This window comes from Rhinoderma darwinii, chromosome 3 (genome assembly GCF_050947455.1).
Source record: "Rhinoderma darwinii isolate aRhiDar2 chromosome 3, aRhiDar2.hap1, whole genome shotgun sequence".
Taxonomy (NCBI): domain Eukaryota; kingdom Metazoa; phylum Chordata; class Amphibia; order Anura; family Rhinodermatidae; genus Rhinoderma; species Rhinoderma darwinii.
The window spans coordinates 289,533,574-289,557,138 of record NC_134689.1 but is presented as its reverse complement, the minus strand read 5'-3'; the positions used below and the strand labels follow the sequence as shown (position 1 = coordinate 289,557,138).

The window sequence follows — 23,565 nt, the reverse complement described above, 5'->3', positions numbered from 1 at the left end:
GGGAGCCGGGCTCCTAGCATCATAGTTATGTACGATGCTAGGAGTCCCTGCCTCGCTGCAGGACAACTGTCCCGTACTGAAAACATGATTACAGTACGGGACAGTTGTCCTGCAGCGAGGCAGGGACTCCTAGCATCGTACATAAGTATGATGCTAGGAGCCCAGCTCCCTGCACTGTGTTCGGTCCGGTACTTGCGGCCGAAATACGTCCGTCAATTACGGACGTAATTAGTGTGTGTGCACATACCCTAAGTGTTTTATCTCACCCCAATGCTGGATTGTTAGCTACACTGCTCGTTATTGCTGATATCCTCTATATTACTGCTGCTTTTTTGTTTGTGCTACAAAGACATTGGGGAGAAGGATGTTTTCTTCCCTATGTGTGCTTTGCAAACATGATAACAGTTAGGCTCCAAACACTAGCTCACGGAAAACTGAGAATTAGGCAGCCTGCAGAGAGAAAACTGCTAAACAATGCCATATACAGGTCATATAATGACACAAATAATGTTATTCCTCATGTACATGTATGTATGACGGCTTATTCTGAAAAGTCACCTGAAAGGTTAGGTGTGCTTGAAACTGGCCACACATGGCCCAATATATTTCTTCCCAATCTGATGATGGTGCCTATAATTTAGGGAGCAGATAATGAACACGTTTAGAGGAGCTCATCATGGCTTATTGTACATTTGCTGCATGTTGTAAATATCTAAATGTTATAAATTGTAAATATCTGATTCTCAAAATAAAAAATTATGGACAAGGTGCTGCACAGCTTGGCACTGAATTCTGGGGACCGAATTCAGATTTTACACACGACCGTGGATTTTATCCGTATTTACGGACCCATTCAACTCTATGGCCAACTGACACCTTCCCGTATATTTGCGGGAAGGTGTCCAGGCCATAGAATGTTTCCGTAAAAATAGGACATGTCCTATTTTTTTATTTTACGGACCATGCTCCCATACTTTATAATGGGAGCACAGCCTGCAAATGCGGGTGGCTGTCCGCAGCCGTCCGTGCCCGTAATCACGGACCGTAATTATGGGCATGGTCTTATGCATGGACCCTCTCTGACAGATTTTGACCATCAATCAGATCAATATCTGAACAGCTGTGTCAGTCCACACAGGTAATGAGACAGTGTATAAAGAAAAAGTTGTGTACACATTTTTGTATTTTAGATCCGAGCAAAATAAAACCTTCTAGAGCAATTCCATCGGGATGATGTCTTGACTTTCAGACTACCGTTTCTCTCCGGTGGCATTATAAATGAAGTGGTAATCTGAGACATTACTTCACACTGTGCTGACGCCTGTAATTAAATGTCAGAACAGTTTAATGAATGAAGCAGGCAAGTACAGCTTTTTGACATTACTCACCAGTTTCTGTTTTCCAGTCCATTCTGCAGAGTAGCCACAGGGGGAAATGGAAGCTGTGTGGCAATGGCCCTTTCTGCAGCCACTCTTCTTGAGCAGAACTGCACAACCAAAAGGGAGTCAAGAGCTACAACACCGTAGTTCCTGGCCAGAGCATCAGAAGCTCTCTGCCTGCGAACTGTGGCCCTGTTAAAGCTCATGACAACGCTGACCATATTTGTACAGTAATGTCAAGGGCTTCCCCAGGCTCGGAGTCTCCGACCAGAGTGCTTGCGATGCTCTGGTCGGGCACTAAGGCATTGTAGCTCCTGACATCACTGTCCGTGTATTGACAATAATGTCAGAAGTTTCCCCGGGCACAGCGCTTCAGGTAGCACTCTGCCCGGGGAGTTCGGGCAGCGTATCCCACTGTATGCCTATACAGTGGGATATATTGCAGCTTTATGTCAGATGTATATGTTGGGAGTCCTCTCTACGTATACCTCCAATGGAATGCAAAAACATGATGTGAAGGGGCCTAAGGTTTACTTTACTATTAGTTTTATTCATATTGTATGTATTATGTGACACTTTGGACTGTGTACTAAGCCATGTCCAAATTGCTGAATTAACAAAACCTGTCATATTACCATATTTCACATCTTTGTTCTTGTAATGTTTGGAGTTGGGTTTTAATGCTGATTATGCACATAACCTTTAATCGAATTGTGAATCAGCCTACCCAATACTAATTTATGATTGTGAAAAAAAAAAGAAAGGCTTCTTTAAAAAATACTTGAAGGTGCAAAAATGTTTTTACAGTGCAAAGAGTTAATTCTGCGTGACAAGACAAATACAGATGAACTGCCAAACTGTCGAATGACCTAAGTAAACTATCCTCCCATCTCCATGGGTGATGACATGGGAGCTAGACAGCTTTACCTCTGGTTTAAGTTGATCCAGATGCCAGCTCAGGTCGGACATAATGGATGGAAATCTAGTTGTTCTTTGATGTTTCAAGAGGATACAATCCATACGGGCGGTACAATTTGAATATTTCCTAGTTTCCCTCAGCAGCAGCTTTACAACACAACATAGCATACTTTTTAGACATCATCTTTTCCCCTGATTGATTTAAACTCAAATCCATCTGTAGTTACAAACAGCCTTACATTGCGCAAGGAAAATTGTGATATTACGAATTCGATATATTTAGTATCCTATGAACATTCCCCAAAGCTCTAGTCAGTTTTGACCTTCCTGGCCGAGCCTCATTTTTCAAATCTGACATGTCACTTTATGTGGTTATAGCTTTGCAATGCTTTTACTTCTTCAAGTGATTCCGAGGTTGTTTTGTAGTGACACATTGTACTTTTTGGTGGTGGTAAACTTTTGGTCGATACATTCTGTGTTTATTTGTGAAAAACACCAAAATTTGAAGAATATTTTTAAAAATTGTGCAATTTTCTGAATTTGATTTGAGGTTCTTGTAAGGCCAGTTATACCGCACAAAATAGTTACCAATTAACATTTCCCATATGTGTACTTTATGTTGCCATCATTTTTTCAACTTTCCTTTTTTTTCTCTCTAAGACGTAAGGTTTATAAATTCAGCTGCAATTTTTCACGTTTTCAAGAACGTTTTTAAAACTTTTTTTTTTTTAGGGACCAATTCGGTTCTGCTGAAACTGAGTACAGTGGAAACCATTTGGGAAACTTACTCTCCTTGAGGAATTCATTTATGGGTATTGTGAGTATTGTGAGCATTGTAAACCCACAGGTGTTTTGCTGAATTGATTACAATTGGGCAGTGAAAAAAATATAATAAATTTCTGCAAAAACCGTAAAGCTGTTTGGTCACACTGTGGGGCTCAGAAAGGGAGAGAGCGCCATTTGGCTTTTTGAGCGCAGATTTTTTTTGGAAGTAGTTTTGTTTGTGGTTTTACTGGTATTTCAGTTCATAATGTGGGGCATATGTAAGCTGTGCTAAGTACATCAGGGCATAATAATGTGGTTTAATAATGGGGTAAATATGAACAATTAATAATCCATAGATGTGTAGTATGCTTTGAAGCAATCCTTGATGCACAGGCCAGTGTTGCGTTGATAGATAATGTCCATTCTTATCCCTCTTTTGGAACACACTGTGCACCTTTTTTGGGACCTTTCCTACTTTGTAGTTTGGGAAACCTTGCTGGAAAAATGTTGCCCTGGTATAACACTTTCGGCCTCTCTTCCTGCAGATGTACTTGGGCCCTCCCCTTCCTGGTTCCAAAACCACTTCTTGAAACTGACTGGATGATCCCCTCTTGCCTATAAATCAGGATGTTTTTTTCATCCCCACCTTACTAAAGCCATAACTTCTTTTTATTTTTCCTTCGATGGAGCTGTGTGGGGGCTTGTTTTTTTTGTGGGACAAGCTGTAGTTTTTATTGGTACTATATGGGACACATGCAACTTTTCGATCACTTTTTATTTAAAAAAAAAATTGTGCCATTTACCGTGCACCATAAATGTAATTTTGGCTATATTCTGCAGGAAAATCATGGCGATACCAAATTGATTTAGCTTTTTTCATAGAGAGAGAGAAAAATAATAATAATAAATATTGGAAGCTGGCTTGTGCTGGACAATTGGGCTTGTCTCAGATAAAGGATACGGGAACTGTAGTCGTCACGGTTACTGGACTTGACACGGACACTGAAGTCGTCGCGGACACTGGACTTGACATTGACACCGGACACTGGACTTGACACTGAACATGGATACAGGATTACACAAGAGAACTTTTGCAGAATAAAACAGGGTTAGGGCCTGTTCACATCAGCGTTGCCCTTCCGTTGAGAGGTTCTGTCAGAGGTTTTTTTTGTCAGGTTAACCCCTCAACGGAAAGACAGACGGAAACCTTAGCTTCCATTTCCCTCACCATTGATCTCAATGGTGACGGAAATGTTGTTAATGGTTTCCGTTGGTCACCGTTGTGACAGGGTTCCGTTGTTTTGAAGGAACCAACAGCGAATTAAAAACAACTTTTTAATTCATGAGTATACTTGTCCGCCTAAAAACCATTAATGACAATTTTATTATTTGTCATCGATGAATGAATAGTTTAGTTTAACTCTTAGGGTATGTGCACACACACTAATTACGTCCGTAATTGACGGACGTATTTCGGCCGCAAGTACCGGACCGAACACAGTGCAGGGAGCCGGGCTCCTAGCATCATACTTATGTACGATGCTAGGAGTCCCTGCCTCGCTGCAGGACAACTGTCCCGTACTGAAAACATGATTACAGTACGGGACAGTTGTCCTGCAGCGAGGCAGGGACTCCTAGCATCGTACATAAGTATGATGCTAGGAGCCCGGCTCCCTGCACTGTGTTCGGTCCGGTACTTGCGGCCGAAATACGTCCGTCAATTACGGACGTAATTAGTGTGTGTGCACATACCCTTAAGTTTACTAAATCATGCAATCAAGATAAAATATAAATGTAAATATTGCGTATCCTGCAGGACTGGTTTAACGACTCCTCTACCCATGCCTCCACAGCGGTTGAAAAAGCCATGTGCTTCCCCATTGTTCTACCTTTTCTTCTTCATCTACACTACGCCTCACTCCCCATAACAGTTAGGGACAACCCGTTGCTTCTCTCTGTCTGAAAAACTTGGGTCATGATCAGGTGCCACCTTAATCTCTCAGCCCAAACCTCCCTTTATCTCCCGTTTTGTCATAATCCCAATTTCCAAGGGGGCAGGGCACACCCGATTTTCCTTCAGTGGATGTCGCAGGGCAAAGGGTGGGGGATTTGGTGGGCACTTCCACGCGTAAAGCTCTCTCATTCTCTCAAGCTTGCGTCAAACATGAATTCATACGCCCACATTTCTTTCACTTCTTGCAGGCACAAAGCTATATCATTGATGTGTTGCGCCCCATGAGGGAGGAGAAGTGGGATGACAATTTTTGTCGTGGGGTTGTCACCTTGACGGAACACCAGAAACAAATCTCAGTTTACAACTCGCTACTCCGGAAACAGGTTGATTATCAGACACTCAACTCGGGATTGGGCGGTGGACTTCTCATGACTCGGAGCTCACACTTGATTTAATCCTTCGCACTCTTGGCAAGGCACTGGAATACGCACCGGCTATTTCCTACTGGGAAATGTTCTTGAAAATCACACTTAAAGGCCCATACGAAACCTCCATGGGAAATGTCCCAACCCCAGCTTGCTCATGTGGCTGACATGTACCACTGCTTATGGACCTGCCCAGTGTCCCAGTCGTTCTGGAATAGGATACTGCTTTTCACCCACACACACACTAAGCTACAGATTCCCCTAACCCCCAGTAAGGCTCTTTTTGGTCATCTGCCTGACGTCACTCCACCCGTCCTCCCCGGCTCTACAAGAGGCTCATTTTCTGCATTTCCACTGCTGCCCGAAAAACTATCCTGCAGACCTGGCTGGGCGCAGACGTCCCGTCCCTCTGTTTATTTTTAGAAAAGTTTGTCATTCTATTACGCATTGATTGGCTAAACGCCTCCATCCAAAAATAATCGAGAGTACGTGGTTTCTTTGAGACCTGGCAACCCATAATCCACATCCTCCCCACACACATTAAGACCAGAATATGTGATTGTTTTAGTTCCACCGTCTGGTTCCTGGAACGGACGTTAGTTGGTGATGATCCTCTATAGTGGCCCGGTATAATCATACACAATGAGTGTGTAACATCTATGGCCGAGGGCCGTCGTTCAGACTCACCCTCTGACGGCCTCGGCCATGGACGTCTGTGTTCTCAGAGGCGTCTCCCTCCAGGGAGACGCCGGCACTCTAGACCGGGTTCTGGGACTGTTTCCCGCAGGGCACGCGCACGAACTTCAAGGGCCAGTACGCGTCCAGTTAATCAGTAATTAGCCCAGAATGCTTCTGGACTATAAAAGTGCTCTGCCCACTTGATCCTTGCCTGAGCATTGTTGTCTACCTAAAGTTTGTCTTGCAAATGGTCTGCCAGTGTTTTCCAGTTCCCAGTGTTACCCGTTCCTGCTGCCTGTACCCTGTATCCCATGCTACCGTGCCTCTGTGCCTTCTACAGTGAAAGTCAAGTCGTGTATTCCGCTGCATCTACTGTGCCGTCTACAGTGAAAGTCAAGTTGTGTCACCACTACTCTCTACATTGCCTCAGGTACCCAATCTGGACTATAGACATTGTTTTGTACCTAGTTGGCCAGCTGCTATCCCGCTTTGCGGTACGGCCCAGTGGGTCCACACCCCGCGTCGTTACAGAGTGATTGGTTTTCGTTTTTCTCATCTGTCTGTCCTTTTTGAACCATTGGGGTGTTTATGATCTGCGTGTTCTCATATCCCTATTCCTATTCCCCCCCGCCATTTATTTCTTCATTTTTATTTATTTTCATTTTTATTTTATTTTTTTCCTCCTCGCTACAGCTAAACGCCAGCCGTTAATACACAACTGCAGCTGCATTCCAGTAGTCTGGAATTCTGTGCATTGAGAGTAAACGGACTCCACCCCTCCTGCATTTCTGCAAGCTCCCTATCTGGACTCACCCTGGATGACCTGCTCCCTGGAGCCCTCATCGGAATGACCCCTAAATGGCCAAGAGACTTTTCCCTTTCTGGACTCTTTAAACCTCCCCATCACTTTTTTTAAATTCTATTTCCCCCTTAGCCCTTATTCACACGACAGGGTTTCCCGGCCGGGTGACGGCCGTTCATAAAACGGCTGTCACCCGGCAGCAGTAGGAACAATATACCCCTAATGGGGCTATTCACACGACCGATTTTTTGACGGGCCGGGAAAACTGGCCGTCAAAATATGGGACATGCCCTATTTTCAGCCGTTCACCCGGCGGCCCGGCTCCCATAGAAGTCTATGGGGCCGGGTAATACACGGCCATCACTGGAATGTGTCCCGAGTGACGGCCGTGTCTACCGTCGCTCGTTCTCTCCTCACAGTGCAGAGTGCATGTGAGGAGGAGGAGTTTATGCCGTTCGAACGAATCGCTGTATGCTGGAAGTAAGTTTCTACAATGTGGGGGTGCTGTATAAAGGGGTACTGTCTGGCAGGGCCCGGGTGTACAGCAGGTAGAAGGCTGGCTCCCTTCCCCTGCTTGTTTTAAAAGCGCCCTGGCCCGGCGACACCTCCCATGGCCGATGATGACACTAGCAGCTGCTGCGGCTGCTACTGCTGTAGCGACGCCACTATAGCAGAGCAGGGAGGTATCTCCCTGCTTTGCTATGTGCTAGCCCCACTTTAGCTCCCTGAAGGAGCGGAATCCATATATGGACAGTGACATCAGGGGAAACTCCTGAAGCGGAATCCCCGAACACTCTGTGACTGGGGATTCCACACCAGGAGAAGCCAGTAACGTTCAGTGTCCATAAATGGACACAGACGACAGGGGCTTTTCCTGAAGTGGAATCACCAGCCACATGGGGATTCCACTTCAGAAGTTGCCCCTGATATCACTGTCCAGATATGCCTAGCCCGGAACGGAATCGAAACGGATGCAAAACGGGTGCAAACCGGCCGGGAAGAACGGATGATTTTATCGGCCGACACTCGGACCCTGTCGTGTGAATAAGGCCTTATCCCTTCTGTTCTGTTCCTGTTTGCCGTGGAATTCTATGGCTGGTTGTAAAAAGTTGGAAAATATTTATAATTAAAACATGTTGATAGAAAAAAAAATTTCAATAATAAATGTTTATATTTTTTTCAGATTAGTTTTACTAAAATCATTTAGGGAAATGTGACTTTCCATATACAATACTATATTTTGCCCATCTTGAACTATTCATATAATTGTATTTTTTTATTTTTTTTAAATCTTGGCACATTTTCAGTGCCTTACTGTAAAAAACATGGAAGTGAAAAGAATAAATCAACTGGGATTTAAATGTTAAATAAACACAGAAAGTCTATTTAAGTAGATGTAAACATATGGACAAGTCTCAAGGCTTCTAATGCTTTTAAGAACCTTTTAATAATTCTCTTTATATAGAAAGTAAATGAGGCGTGTATCTATATGCCAGAACAAACGGGATAACATTTTGTTAGTGCTAATGCTCTAAAACAGTGGATTTTTCATTTAATCTTGTAGTCAACCATGTAACAAGTCCTTCCTACCCACTATTTTAAAACATTAAAAAAATGAAATATAGTTCATTAAGGGGTTTTTCCCACAATACTAAGTAATGGCATGTCGCTCCCAGGACTCCAAGCGATGCTCAAAATGAAAAAGCTGTAGTGCTGGTTGAGTGTTGCTGCTCCTTCACAGAATTTATCCTGCGCAGTGACGCTGCCAGGCTCCCGCTGTGTAGAAAAACGGCAACACAGTCCCGTTCACTTGAATAGGGCTGCATTGCAGATCCCTCCACAGCCGATGGCTGGAGCACCGCATTCAAGATTCCCTTGTCCAGCATATCTAGACTTCTGTCGCATATCAGATCAAACCAGAAGATGTGAAAATACCTTGAGTGGACAGCATTCCAAGCAGATTTCCCTTCTTCCATCAATGTACATTATGCCCATAGTGTCTATACAGATTATACGTAAGTAGATGGTTTGACGAATTGTTGACAGTGATGAGCTGTCAGACCTGAAGCGTAATGAGATCATTAGCATAAGTCATACCCAGGATAGGTACACCTTCACAACTATTTTTTTTGTTTTTGTTTCTGTGCATCTGAAATAAAACCACTTTGCAGTCTGAATTACAAATCCCCTATTGTTTGTGTCTACAGCTCCAATGCAGAACTATTTGTCTCCATAGGCTACAAACATAAGAAGAAGGAAGAGGCCAGATGTATAACAATATAACTGCAACTACACAGGATTTGTATGTTGTTTTTTTTTATCATGCTGACACATAGATCTGCAGATTTTTAAATAAGACTACTGTGAAACCCCTATTAAGAACCATCTCTTTGAGAGACCACCCCTTATCGAGACCACATTTCCTGTCACAGATTTTTTTTATTCCACCATATAATATGCAAACTGCCCATCTTCTTTAAGAAGACCACCCCTAGAAGACCTTTCATCAAGTCAATTTTGGGTGGTCGTCTCAAAGAGGTTTCACTGTAGTTGCAAAGGTGCTTCATTGTTTTATCAGTGCTCCATTGTTTATATATATATATATATATATATATATATATATATATATATTTCTTTTAACATTTAGAGATACGCCCGATTATCACATTTGCTGTAGTTCTTGTGCTGTGTATATGCATTCATGCATACATTGTCTGTATTTTTGGGCTGATCTGATCTTTATTTATTTCATGTAAAAGTTTTATTGTATACTTTTTCACTGATGAAACCCCTATAAGAAACTAGTGACGGCCGGGCTTTACAACTGTAGAAATGAAATGCATGACAAAATCCCTTATTTTTTTTATTTTAGTTAGGTGATATGATGTGCACTTTTCAACTGCCATTTTTACAATCCTGCATGTCTAAAACATTTCCTGGTTTTGTGGAGATAAACGCCACAGGCTGTCATAATGCACTGGGTGATTCAAAAGTCTATATCCAGAGAATACTGGGCATCATAGTGTCCAGGTTCCTGGATTGGTCATTGTGGTCTCCGGACCTAAGCCCAATTGATTTTCTCTGTTGTACCGAGTAAACATCCAAAACATAAATCACCTAAAGGAACACATTCAAAATGCATAACACGCAAATTCTCCATAAATGGGAGGTTTTGTATGTGCGTGCGTGTTTTTAAAGGCAAGCATGCTTTCTGAATAAAGATTTAAAAAAAAAATTACTATTTTGTCTGTACATTGATACTTCTCAATCACCATGTTAATACCACGCTGTAACAGAGAACACATACAATCACTATATGATAGTCTTTTTGTTTTTCAGTTTCGATTTGGGGTCTTCATTTATTTTATTTATTATCTCAAATTTGTCACTCTCGTTTTTAGAAAATGCAGAAACCACCAGCTACATTTCAAGAATTTCTCAACTTAAAACACCTGGTAAGACATGTAAAGCTTTTACCGCAGATTTAGGGAAGCTTTTAGTCGGGCCACTTCAAGAACTAACAATTTAAACTGTCTACATTTGGAAACATCTTACTGCACCCTTCTTGTAGGTTGTACACATATAAAATCCTTGCACTTTCAGGATCTAGATAATATAAACTACAAAGGTGATAGCTAAGTCAGGATAAGTGTTTATAGTGTTATTTGGTATGCCCTTAGAATAACATTTATAATGCATACAAATGAAATTGTACTAATCATTAATCACATTGTGCCACTATGTTAAAGGGGTTGTCTGGTTTTAGAAAATGAATTTTATTTTTTGTATAATTAAAAGTTATAACATTTTTTCAATATATACTACCGTTCAAAAGTTTGGGGGCACCCAATTTTGTGTTTTCCATGAAAACTCACACTTATATCTATCAAATGAGTTGCAAAATGACTAGAAAATATAGTCAAGACATTGACAAGGTTAGAAATAATGATTTTTATTTCAAATAATAATTTTCTCCTTCAAACTTTGCTTTCGTCAAAGAATGCTCCATTTGCAGCAATTACAGCATTGCAGACCTTTGGCATTCTAGCTATTAATTTGCTGAGGTAATCGGGAGAAATTTCACCCCATGCTTGCAGAAGCCCCTCCCACAAGTTGGATTGGCTTGATGGGCACTTCTTGCGTACCATACGGTCAAACTGCTCCTACAACAGCTCTTTGGGGTTGAGATCTGGTGACTGCGCTGGCCACTCCATTACAGATAGAATACCAGCTGCCTGCTTCTTCCCTAAATAGTTCTTGCATAATTTGGAGGTGTGCTTTGGGTCATTGTCCTGTTGTAGGATGAAATTGGCTCCAATCAAGCGCTGTCCACAGGGTATGGCATGGCGTTGCAAAATGGAGTGATAGCATTCCTTATTCAAAATCCCTTTTACCTTGTACAAATCTCCCACTTTACCAGCACCAAAGCAACCCCAGACCATCACATTACCTCCCCCATGCTTGACAGATGGTGTCAGGCACTCTTCCAGCATCTTTTCAGTTGTTCTGCGTCTCACAAATGTTCTTCTGTGTGATCCAAACACCTCAAACTTCGATTCGTCTGTCCATAACACTTTTTTCCAATCTTCCTCTGTCCAATGTCTGTGTGCTTTTACCCATATTAATCTTTTCCTTTTATTAGCCAGTCTCATATATGGCTTTTTCTTTGCCACTCTGCCCTGAAGGCCAGCATCCCGGAGTCGCCTCTTCACTGTAGACGTTGACACTGGCGTTTTGCGGGTGCTATTTAATGAAGCTGCCAGTTGAGGACCTGTGAGGCGTCTATTTCTCAAACTAGAGTCTCTAATGTACTTGTCTTGTTGCTCAGTTGTGCAGCGGGGCCTCCCACTTCTCTTTCTACTCTGGTTAGAGCCTGTTTGTGCTATCCTCTGAAGGGAGTAGTACACACCGTTGTAGGAAATCTTCAGTTTCTTGGCAATTTCTCGCATGGAATAGCCTTCATTTCTAAGAACAAGAATAGACTGTCGAGTTTCACATGAAAGCTCTCTTTTTCTAGCCATTTTGAGAGTTTAATCGAACCCACAAATGTAATGCTTCAGATTCTCAAATAGCTCAAAGGAAGGTCAGTTTTATAGCTCCTCTAAACAGCAAAACTGTTTACAGCGGTGCTAACATAATTGCACAAGTGTTTTCAAGTGTTTTCTAATCATCCATTAGCCTTCTAACACAGTTAGCAAACACAATGTACCATTAGAACACTGGAGTGATGGTTGCTGGAAATGGGCCTCTATACACCTATGTAGATATTGCATTAAAAACCAGACGTTTGCAGGTAGAATAGTCATTTAGCACATTAACAATGTATAGAGTGTATTTCTGATTAATGTAATGTTATCTTCATTGAAAAAAACTGTGCTTTTCTTGCAAAAATAAGGAAATTTCTAAGTGACCCTAAACTTTTGAATGGTAGTGTACTTTCTATTTTAATTTCTCATGATTTGTAAGATCACTGCTTGTTGTTATTCAGTAGGAACATTTATTGTTTACTTCCAGTGGATAAAATTCTATCCATGATCATGTGATAGACACACCGGTCCTGAGATCATTAGAAGAAACCGTTGTGATACACATATTGTAACTGTAACGAGCCCTGCACCTGTGTGTCCATCACATGAACATAGACACAATTTATCCACTGGAAGTAAACAATGAATGTTCCTACTGAATAACAACAACAACAACCAGAGATCTTGAAAATCTTCAGTAATTATTATAGAAAGTATATTGGGAATTTTTATTATAAAAAAAATAACATTAATTTGCTGAAACCGGACAACCCTTTTTAAAATATTAATCACCTATCTATCCAGCTACTTTTGAGTAAATGTCATCCCATTTTTGTAGTCAAACAGCATGAAAGGATTCTGCCATTTTTCTTTTTAAGTTAATTTAACTACTTAAGGATGTAGCCTATTTTGGCCTTTATATATTTTTTAATAAAGAGATGGCGGACACCACTAAAGATAAATTAGTGGGGTGCAACACAAGCATCTAGTATCTAACCACTTTATTATATATTTAGTTTGAGCAATACATTTGACAAATCCTTTTAAAACTTCTAAAAAAGTAATTAATTCACAAGAGATACGGAAAATATTGTGACCCTACTGTAGCGATAGCCTATAATATGGGAATAACCAGGCAAGGAATAAGATTAGATGAATTATCAATCAACTTCTCCACTTCGCTTAGAACAAAATCATTAAGTACGGATATATAGCATTGAATTCTCATAGGTCAAGATATAAAGTCCAAAGTCCACAAAGCAATACATAAGAAAAAAACTAGAAAGTGCATTCATAAAACTAAATAACTACCCAAAGATACTTATGGATAATGTGACATCCAAGAAACCATTTTAGTTCCCCAAAAGAACACGAGTCTATAACACAGTTTGGTTAGAAAAAAGTTGTTGGCCATACATGATACAAAAAGTAGAGGGAGATTAGAGTACATCAGGAAATGACAATTCAGGAGCATTCACTTTTGCGGGAGTTCCGTAAACGGCAATGCAAAATGCGCTCGGCTGTTAATGGAAAACCTGGTTACCTCGTAAGTCAGTTGCCTGAGCCCAGTGGCGGAACGTATGAAGAGGGTCAGAGAGAGGTCCGTGTCCCAGAGGTAGGACCCACATCTATTGTACATTTATTACATATCCTGTGGATATGTATTAAGTGTCCAAGATGGGAATACCCCTTTAACGAAAGGATTTTTATGTAGGTCATTTTGAAGAAAGGGGTTAGTGTTTTTTTTTGTTTTTTTTAATGTAGTTTGATAGGATAGGCACTTTAGTTTTATTTGGAGAATGTATTGTCAGAAAAATTACGTTTGTTATCAAGCTTTTGTGATATAACCCCTTGACGCATTATTACGTACATGTACGTAATAAGCGTTATAGGGAAGTATGGAGCACGCTCACGGGCTGAGCGCTCTCCATATGCTGTGGGTGTCAGCTGTGTTATTCAGCTGACACCCGGGACTAACAGCCAGGAACAGCGATTCTGCCCATTTGACCTCTCTAATGCTGTGGTCAATTGCGACAGCAGCATCTGAGGCGTTCAAGGGGGGCGGCCCCCTCAGACAGCTCGTCGGCGCCCCCACAACACGATCGGGGAGTGCCTTTGGTTGTCGTGGCAGCCCAGGGGCCTAATGAAAGCCCCCAGATCTGCCTTCTGTCTGCCTCTATTAAGCCGTGCCTCTAGCATGGCTTAACAGAAGCCTGTAAAAATTATAATATACTGCAAAACATAAGTATTGCAGTGTATTGTACCAGCGATCTAACTTTCGCTAGTTCAAATCCCCTAGGGGGACTAATAAAAGTTTAATAAAGTTATTAGTAGTGGGGAAAAAAAAATATTAAAAGTAAAAAAAAAAAAACTTTTGCCATTTTTCCTGTAAAGTTATGTAAAAAATTAAATCAGTATCGCTGCGTCTGAAAGACACACTCTCTCTAGTGTCCTCACACAATCCCCCCTCCCTTATTCTGTCTAGTGCCAGGAGAAGGAGGGGTTTGAATCTTCAAACCTCCTACACTGTGTGCCGCCATTTTCTGAGCGACTGCACAGTGTAGCAGGATTAGATACAGTGCTCAGCAGACAGTATAACACGAACATACACGAACATAATACACACATCACATACACGAACATAAATTACCTGCTCCTGCTGCTGCCGCCTCCGGTCCTATTCCTTGCGCCTTCGCTTCCTTGAACATATGGCCGGAAGCCGCGGCCGGAAGTCGTCATCTTACTGTCCGGCAGCGGCTTCCGGTCCACATGAAAATGGTGCCGGATTTCACTCTGCGAACGAGCTTTGTTTTGGTCTGTGTGGGAGCGGCGCATGCGCCGTTCCCGCACAGACGGCGTACGCTGCAGAAAATGGAATGGCTCCCGTTCGCATTCTCTACGGGGTTGCATGTGCCGTATTCCATCTCTGTATGTGTCGTTAATCGACACATAGAGAAATGAAAAAAAAATGGCAGCCCCCATAGGGAAGTAAAAGTAAGTACAAAGTAAAAAGTAGAACACGAGAACACAAATAAATAAAATTTATGTTCATATCATATTAAAAGCAATATGATAAAAAATAAAATAATTCATGACACCTTCCCTTTAAGCCTTATTCACACGAACGTGTAATATGTCCGTGTGATGGCTGTTAAAACAACGACTGTCACATGGAACTATGCAATTCAATGTGGCCATTCAGACATGTAGTGTTTTTCCGTTGCGTGAAACTCACTGCATGCCCTATTCTTGTGCATTTGTTGCGCATCGCGCACCCAGCGAAGTCATGCAGATACACATCCGTGTGCTGTCCGTGATTCAAGCACAAGTTCATATGAAATGAATAGAGAAAATAAATAAACAAATGTGCACATAAAGACATCAACAACTGATGCCACACGGAACACACACGGATGCCAAACGGAACTGCAATGCATGACAAACGTGTAAGTTTTTTGCAGACGCACAATGGACACTTTCGTGTGAATAAGGGTGTGAATAAGGCCTTAAAAAGAGTCAGCCAGAGGTTTCCCTTAACCCAGCAGTGATTTGCCAGAGTTCCCCCGTAAACAAATTAATTGAGCGTTTCCTTTTAAAAAGTGACAGTCAGTGTCTCTTACAGTTCATGGAATTGCATGATTAAAATTTTGATTTATTTTCTCTTACAGAAAGATTGGCCTGAAAATCTCTTACTAGAAGAATCTTTTCGTAAAGAGGTGATACCAGTTCCTAAATATTCACTGGACAGGATTCATAAACAGTTTTTAGCAAATACCTCCTTGTCCACGAGTGCTTTTAGAGACGTGGAGGCAAAAATTGAGAAGAACATGGCACTTCTGGATAATTATGGCTCCCAAATATTATGTTTACAAGCTTTGGATGATGATAGGCATTCTTCAACAAGAGGTACACACTACTTCACTGTCCTTTTCTATTATGAAATTATTATTTCTTACACAATTTTATGCCTGTTCTACATTTCCATATGTTACTACATCTGAAGTTGTAAAGCTTCTCATAAACAGTTTTATGCTGTTATGGTTTAATCTCACATGCTTCTTGACATCAAAAGTTGCATGACAATGTTGATGAAGCCTCGGCGAACTACATGTGGGTTGCCAAAAGGTGTAGTTGCATGATTTTTATTAAAGCCCAACTCAAGAAAAAAATGCATGGCTCATATAGTTAAAATAGTATGAACGTTGCTATGTGGCATTCCATTGTGCTAGCTATCATATAGCAAATGTTTAGCACAGGCCTTACTGTAAACTGACAGATTTAGCTCCCCTCTTAATGATCGAGCAGAGCGTCCTTGAATCAGTCTGCCCAATTATGGATAGAACTGTGCAGCTCTGCAGTTACCCAGACTTCTCTATCCTCTCCCAGCACTCAAATCTATGATTAGTACAGAGATAAAACAGCACGTTGAATGATTAGGGTATGTGCACACACTAGCTGGCTTTTACGTCTGAAATTACAGATTGTTTTCAGGAGAAAACAGCTGCGTCGTTTCAGACGTAAAAGCTCCTCCTCGCATTATGCGAGGCGTCTTTGACGGCCGAACATTTGAGCTGTTCTTCATTGAATTCAATGAAAAACGGCTCAAATTACGTTTCAAAGAAGTGTCCTGCACTTCTTTGATGAGGCAGTCATTTTACGCGTCGTCGTTTGACAGCTGTCAAACGACGACGCGTAAATGACAGGTCGTTGGCACAGTACATCGGCAAACCCATTCAAATGAATGGGCAGATGTTTGCCGACGTATTGTAGTCGTATTTTCAGGCGTAAATCGAGGCATAATACGCCTCGTTTACGCCTGAAAATAGGTCGTGTGAACCCAGCCTTAATGTTCAGCCTCTTATTATAACCAGTCTACCTCTGGACCATAGACCGGTAACTACTGGACCCCAGGTATACAATTAAAGACTATCTAAATGTTTGAAAGGCATTTTGTGTTGTTTTTTTAATTAAAAGGTCAATCAGTGTGATTAGTGCAACTTTATAAATAGTTTTTATTAAAAACTCTTTTTACTTTTTGAGATACAGAACAGCTGTATTATTCACTGAATCCTGTACCCGTCACTTACGCAAGACTGATGGGTTCAGTGAAAGCGGGTCCTGCGTGTCTTTGACTTGCAGGATCCACCTGTTATCCATCACATCTAAGTTCAGAGACATGCAGGACCCGCTGACACTGAACTCGTCAGTCCCGCGGACCTGACGGGTACAGGATTCAGCAAACGATGCAGCTGCTCTGTATTAGGGCATGGCCCCACGTGGCGGTTTTCCTCCGCAACTGTCCGCATCAATGCCACACAGAATCTGCGTTGCAGATTCTGTGGCGGATCTGCCCAAAATGTGCAGTAAATTGATGCGGACTAGCTGCTGCGTACTGCGGTAAAAGTACTTCCCTTCTCTCTATCAGTGCAGGATAGAGAGAAGGGACAGCACTTTCCCTAGTGAAAGTAAAAAAATTTCATACTTACCGGCCGTTGTCTTGGTGACGCGTCCCTCTTTCGGCATCCAGCCCAACCTCCCTGGATAACGCGGCAGTCCATGTGACCGCTGCAGCCTGTGATTTGCTGCAGCCGTCACTTGTACTGAAACGTCATCCTGGGAAGCCGGACTGGAGAAAGAAGCAGGGAGTTCTCGGTAAGTATGAACTTCAATTTTTTTTACAGGTTGCTGTATATTGGGATCGGTAGTCACTGTCCAGGGTGCAGAAACAGTTACTGCCGATCGCTTAACTCTTTCAGCACCCTGGACAGTGACTATTTACTGACGTCGCCTAGCAACGCTCCCGTAATTACGGGTGCACACACATAGTCACCCGTAATTACGGGAGCCCCATTGACTTCCTCAGTCTGGCTGTAGACCTAGAAATACACAGGTCCAGCCAGAATGAAGAAATGTCATGTAAAAAAAGCAATACGCATCCGCAGCACACATAACATGTGCATGACATCTGCGGACTTCATTGCAGAATTTAGAATCTCCATTGAAGTCAATGGAGAACTTCCGCAATGAGTCCGCAACCAGTCCGCCACTGGTCCGCAACATCCATTGTATGCTGCGGACACCAAATTCCGCACCGCAGCCTATGCTCCGCAGCGGAATTTTCAGCCTCGTCTAAACGAAGCCTACTAAAAAGAAGTGGAAGGCAATGGAAAAACGGGTCCGCTGCGGATTAACGCTGCGGAGTGTCCGCAGCGGAATTCAAGAACAATTCCGCCACGTGGGGCTTTGCCCTAAAGGATACAGAGCAGCTGTATCTCAAAAAGTCAAAATATTATAAAATTATAGTAATAATAATAGTATTTATAAAGTTGCACCAATCACACTGATTGACCTTTGTTTTTTTTTGTTTTTTTAAATAAATGCCTTTCAAAGGTTTACATAGACTCTAACCCTTCACTGTTCTTTACCAGGGATTTTAAAATTAATAATTTCACTCCCCTAGACCACCCGAGATCCTGACATAAACCCCTTCTCTGCCCTAGATTATCAGGTATACTGATAAAGAAGTGGTTGTCCAGTCCTAAAAAATTGATGAGCTATCCTCTGGATAGGTAATCAATATCTGATCAGTATGGGTCCGACTCCCGGAAACTCAGCCGATCAGCTGTTTTGAAGGGGCTGAAGCGCTCGTACAAGCGCCGCTTCCTCTTATTTCCTGCTTGTTCACTGTGAATCGTCGACACACTTGTAGCCAATACAAACGAAAAGGTTACAGCACCAGAATAAATAGGAAAAAACAGGACTGGATCCAACCGTCCCACACAATGGCAACAAAGAGGAATTCAGGCAGCACATCCAAAAATCAAGCACGTTTTCTTCACCCATGCAATGTTTAAGCTCCTCAGAGCCTTTCTCAAGCATGCTTGTTGACATACTTGTAGCAGTGGTTCACAGTATTACAGCCTTCTAATATTCACTTCAATGGGAGAAGGCTGTAATACTGTGAACCGCCTCTACAAGTGTGTCTGCGATTCACAGTATAGCAGTAAAGCAAATGAAGGGGAAGCATGGCTCGTACGATCGCTGCGGCCCATCCAAACCAGCTGTTCGGCGGGGATGCCAGGAGGCGAACCCAGACCGACCAGATATTGATGGCCTATCCTGAGGATAAGCCATACATTTTTTAGGACTGGACAACTGCTTTAAAACGTTCACTGCCCTAGACCAGAACCCATCCCATGTGCTTCCCAAGAAAAAAAAGATAGGTCAGCTCACCATGATACAGGTGATTTTATTCATATAAATTTTTTTATCATATCATCCATGTCATGCTTTACACCACCATGTCAAAACTTCATAGCATTTGTAGCAATGTTTGTAGCATGCTTCTGGTCTATGTGGTTTCTGGTCTTTTGGTATACTGTAGCTACAAACTTATCTTTAAAGAACACCAGAATTAAATCACACAAGTAGTTTAAATGGTTAGTTATCTCTGTAATCTGGCTACACTGGAGTATAGAATCCATGATAGAAGTATTGCAGTTTTACTTTTTGCTATACAAATGTTTTTGTATTATATATAATTTTTCATCTCTTTTAGCATCTAATACTATTTTTAATATTTGAATTACTAGTTAAAGGGGTGTATATGTGGTTATGTTAGTATAGCTTATAAAACCAAACACATAAATTGCTCTCACGGTGAAATATGCGTTGGACATATATGGACCGTGACGTTAGTGGCTCTTCCCGTAGCGGAGTCCCTGGGCAGGGCGTTGGCCGTGGATTCCACTTCTAGAGGGAATCCCTGACGTCACTGTACATATTTGAACAGCAACGTCAGTGGCTCCTCCTGGAGTGGAATCCCCGGCAACGGCCTTGACCCGCTCTGGCTGGAGATTCCGCCCTTAGAGGGAATCCCAATGGCTACAGGGGGGGGTTATCTACAGGGGGGGTGGCACTATCTACATGGGCACTGTGGCACTATCTACAGGGGACACTGTGGCGCTAGCTACATGGGCACTGTGTGTTGCACTACCTACATGGGCACTGTGGCACTATGTGGGCACTGGCACTATGGGCAGCTAAGGGGGCATTATACAGTATGGGGGCAGCTAAGGGGCATTATACTTTATGGTGGCAGGTAGAGGGGCATTATACTATGTTGGGGCAGCTATTGGGGGCTTTATACTGTATGAGGGAATCTACATGGGCATTATACTGTATGGGGCAGCTGTGAGGCATTATAGTGCTATGGGGGCATTATATTGTATAGGGGATTCTATAGGGGCAGTATACTTTATAGGGCAGCTGTGGGGGCATTATACTGTATGGGAGCAGCTATGGGGGCATTATACTGTATGGGGCAGCAATGGGGCATTATACTGTATGGGGGCATCTGTGTGGGAATTATACTCTATGGGGGCATTGTACTGTATGGGGGCAGCTATGGGGGCATTATACTGTATTGGAGCAGCTATGGGCCATTATACTGTATGGGGGAAGATATGGAACATTATACTGTATGGGGCAGCTATGGGGGCACTATACTGTGTGGGGGCAGCTATAGGGGCATTATACTGTATAGGGGCAGCTATGAGGGCATTATACTGTGTGGGAGGCACTATGGGAGCATGATACTGTGGGCTGATGCGGGTGTGTATGGGTGGGGATTGGGTCAGTATTAGAGGGGTGGCTTAAAATGGAAAAAATTTGCTGCAGCATTGCTACAGATTTGACGATGCAAAGTGTGAAATCCGTGGTCAGATCTGTAGCAAAATTCTGGGACGTATAGGGCATGTACAATAAATACACTGTGTACAATAAATACACCGTGATTGAAATCAATGGAAAGCAGTAAAAACCTGTGGTGCGTTTTTTGCCCGTCGTTTTTGCAGTAGACTCAACAGCTAAAAAAAACATTGGGCAAAAATAGCGTAAAATAACGCTGGCAATTCAAAATCTGCCTCACAAAAAACGCTGTGTGAACTACCCCTTAGCTATCTGAAATGAAACAAGCCATTTACCCACTTTAGTCACTGCCAACATACATTGCTTATCACGGTTAGCTATTGATTAGTTATGATTCAATGTTTCTTTTAATGTTGCAGTCTTTCTTACTGAAGCTGATATGCCTGAACTCTCTCAGAAAGCACATGAAAACAATAAGGTAATATACTGCAGCATTCATTTTTTTGCATGTAAAGTAAGATAATTAAACTGTCTTTGCTAGGCTCCGTTGACACTTGCATTATCTGCTTTCTGTCTGTGGTCCTGGTATTCCTGATGGAAGAATAAGGCTGGGTTCACACGACCTATTTTCAGACGTAAACGAGGTGTATTATGCCTCGTTTTACGTCTGAAAATAGAGCTACAATACGTCGGCAAACATCTGCCCATTCATTTGAATGGGTTTGCCGACGTATTGTGCAGACGACCTGTAATTTACGCGTCGTCGTTTGACAGCTGTCAAACGACGACGCGTAAATTGACTGCCTCGGCAAAGAAGTTCAGGACACTTCTTTGCAACGTAATTTGAGCCGTTCTTCATTGAACTCAATGAAGAGCAGCTCAAGATATACGAGCGTCACAGACGCCTCGTATATTACGAGGAGGAGCATTTACGGCTGAAACGACGCAGCTGTTTTCTTCTGAAAACAGGCTGTCATTTCAGCCGTAAATGCCTGCTATCGTGTGAACATACCCTAACAGTCTGTAATGCTATTCTTTCTGTAAAAAATCAATGGGGTCATCAGGGTTAATCAAGATTTCTTTGAAGATAGATTCAGCAAAGTCAATGGGTTCTGTCGACCGCCAGTGGTGTCCGTGGTGCAACGGAACCGCTGCTTCTGGTGTTCCTTGGAAAGCCCCGATGCAGGTGTGCACATAGCCTTACAATTTATGAAAGAACAAATATATACACTTGCATTCAGAGTATAGTCAAAAAAATTATAAAGGAGAAAAGGGACAAAAAGCATTAAAAAAAAAAAGCATTACCAAAAACAAATACTAGTCCTTATCAATTTAAAATTATATATATTTTTTAATACCTATAATAGATTAGTGCCACAGTATTAACAAACAAAAAAATAGTTGAGATAAGAAAAAATAGAGAAAAAAATAGAGAAAAAATGTATATATTTCAAAAGATATACAAATATAAGAATAAATGTACGATTAGATTAAAAAAAAGTCCAATGTTATATGTAAAAACAGGCACTCTAGTGTACAAATTGGCTTTATGCATAATACCACACACTAAAGACCCTTTTTAAATAGTTTATGTAGCCATTAAAATATACATTAATGCAAAAGGTATAGGCAGAGGTCAATCATAGGAAATCCAACAAAGTAAGTAATGGCAGGGAAACACTGGACTAGCTAGGAAAACCTAATAGCTCATCCAAGGTATACAGGAAAAGGAGGATCTTTACACGTTGGGAAAGCTGGGTGGATAGGCGCAGAAGGAGTAGCATCAGTGGCATGGGAGGAGCGGTACTGGCCAGAAGATGACGACAAGGTTTGGTAAGTATATAGCGGTGGGTAGCGGTGGTCATTACATTTACCTTTGTTGGCATTAGTTCCCTTGATGAGATGCTGATTATGAAGTCCTGATCCTCTGGGACAGGGTTGCCACCCTGTTCCGTTGGTGTTGTGGTGATCGAGATCTGGTTCCTCCTATGATGACGCTTGCCCCTCCCAATCAGGTCCTCCGCATCCTCTCTGAGGGCCCCCGGGTATTTGGGATAAAAAGTGGCCTGTGGAAGATTCACTACTTGAGACTCATTGGTCGCGGTCACCATATCTCATTGGATGTGGGTGGAAGTATTTTTGCTGCCATCTGTATACTGTAGTGTCCATGTATCATTTACTCACCTCCCGACGCCCGCAGCCATGGATCCGTGAGCGCTGGTCCCCATCTCCTTCCTAGGAGACGCCAGCGCTCACTTCCGCTCCGTTCTGATATGTCCCGTAGGGCCCAGCCTTAAAGGGCAAGAGCGCGCACATCAGGAAATCATCATCATCAACGGCATTTCCTGGTCTATAAGAAGGCCCCAGCTCTTCTGATCCTTTCCTGAGCGTTGTTAGTTATCCCAAGTCTGTCTTGCAAATGGTTCCTTAGTGTTTCCCGTTCCAGTTGTTACCCGTGCCCTGTTATCTGTTCCTGTATCCCGTGCTGTTCTTGTTCCTGTGACTATTAGTGTTGGAGCCGTGTCACGTCCTGTGTCATCTGCCACGTCCGGAGAAATTTGCCATGTCTGGCGCAACCTGCGGCACCTGTGTCATCCGCCACATTTGGCGCCATCTGCTGCACCCATCTCCATCTGTACCAGAGCTGCGGCCACTGTCTGGACTATCCAGGTACTCTGGTGCGGGATATTGTATTGCTGGGGTTCCCTGTTGTTTGGCCAGCTGCCTCCCCACTACGGCGGTACAGCCTAGTGGATCCACAAACCCGCTACATGACAGTATGCTCAGACCATGGACCTCGCTGGTCAACCTGAGACCTTGACGACACAAGCCATGCTGACCAAGATGGAGGATCTCCAGTCACGACAAGACCAACTCCTCCTGTCGGTGAACGCCATCGCCCATCGTCTGCTTGCTCCAACCACAGTCGTCACCGCACCCATTCCTGCTGTTGCTCCTCCTACACTTC

General features: G+C 42.6%; 1 protein-coding gene across 1 annotated transcript in view; it reads left to right on the top strand.

Moving 5' to 3' along the window:
• FAM227B (family with sequence similarity 227 member B) overlaps positions 1 to 23,565 on the top strand; it is a 428,344-nt gene that overhangs the window by 41,807 nt on the left and 362,972 nt on the right. The window contains exons 2-5 of the mRNA XM_075858036.1: positions 9,158 to 9,223; positions 10,323 to 10,376; positions 15,617 to 15,854; positions 21,017 to 21,075. Of these exons, the coding sequence (XP_075714151.1) occupies positions 10,326 to 10,376; positions 15,617 to 15,854; positions 21,017 to 21,075 (348 nt within the window). The 5' untranslated portion in view covers positions 9,158 to 9,223; positions 10,323 to 10,325. The remainder of the gene's footprint in view (positions 1 to 9,157; positions 9,224 to 10,322; positions 10,377 to 15,616; positions 15,855 to 21,016; positions 21,076 to 23,565) is intronic.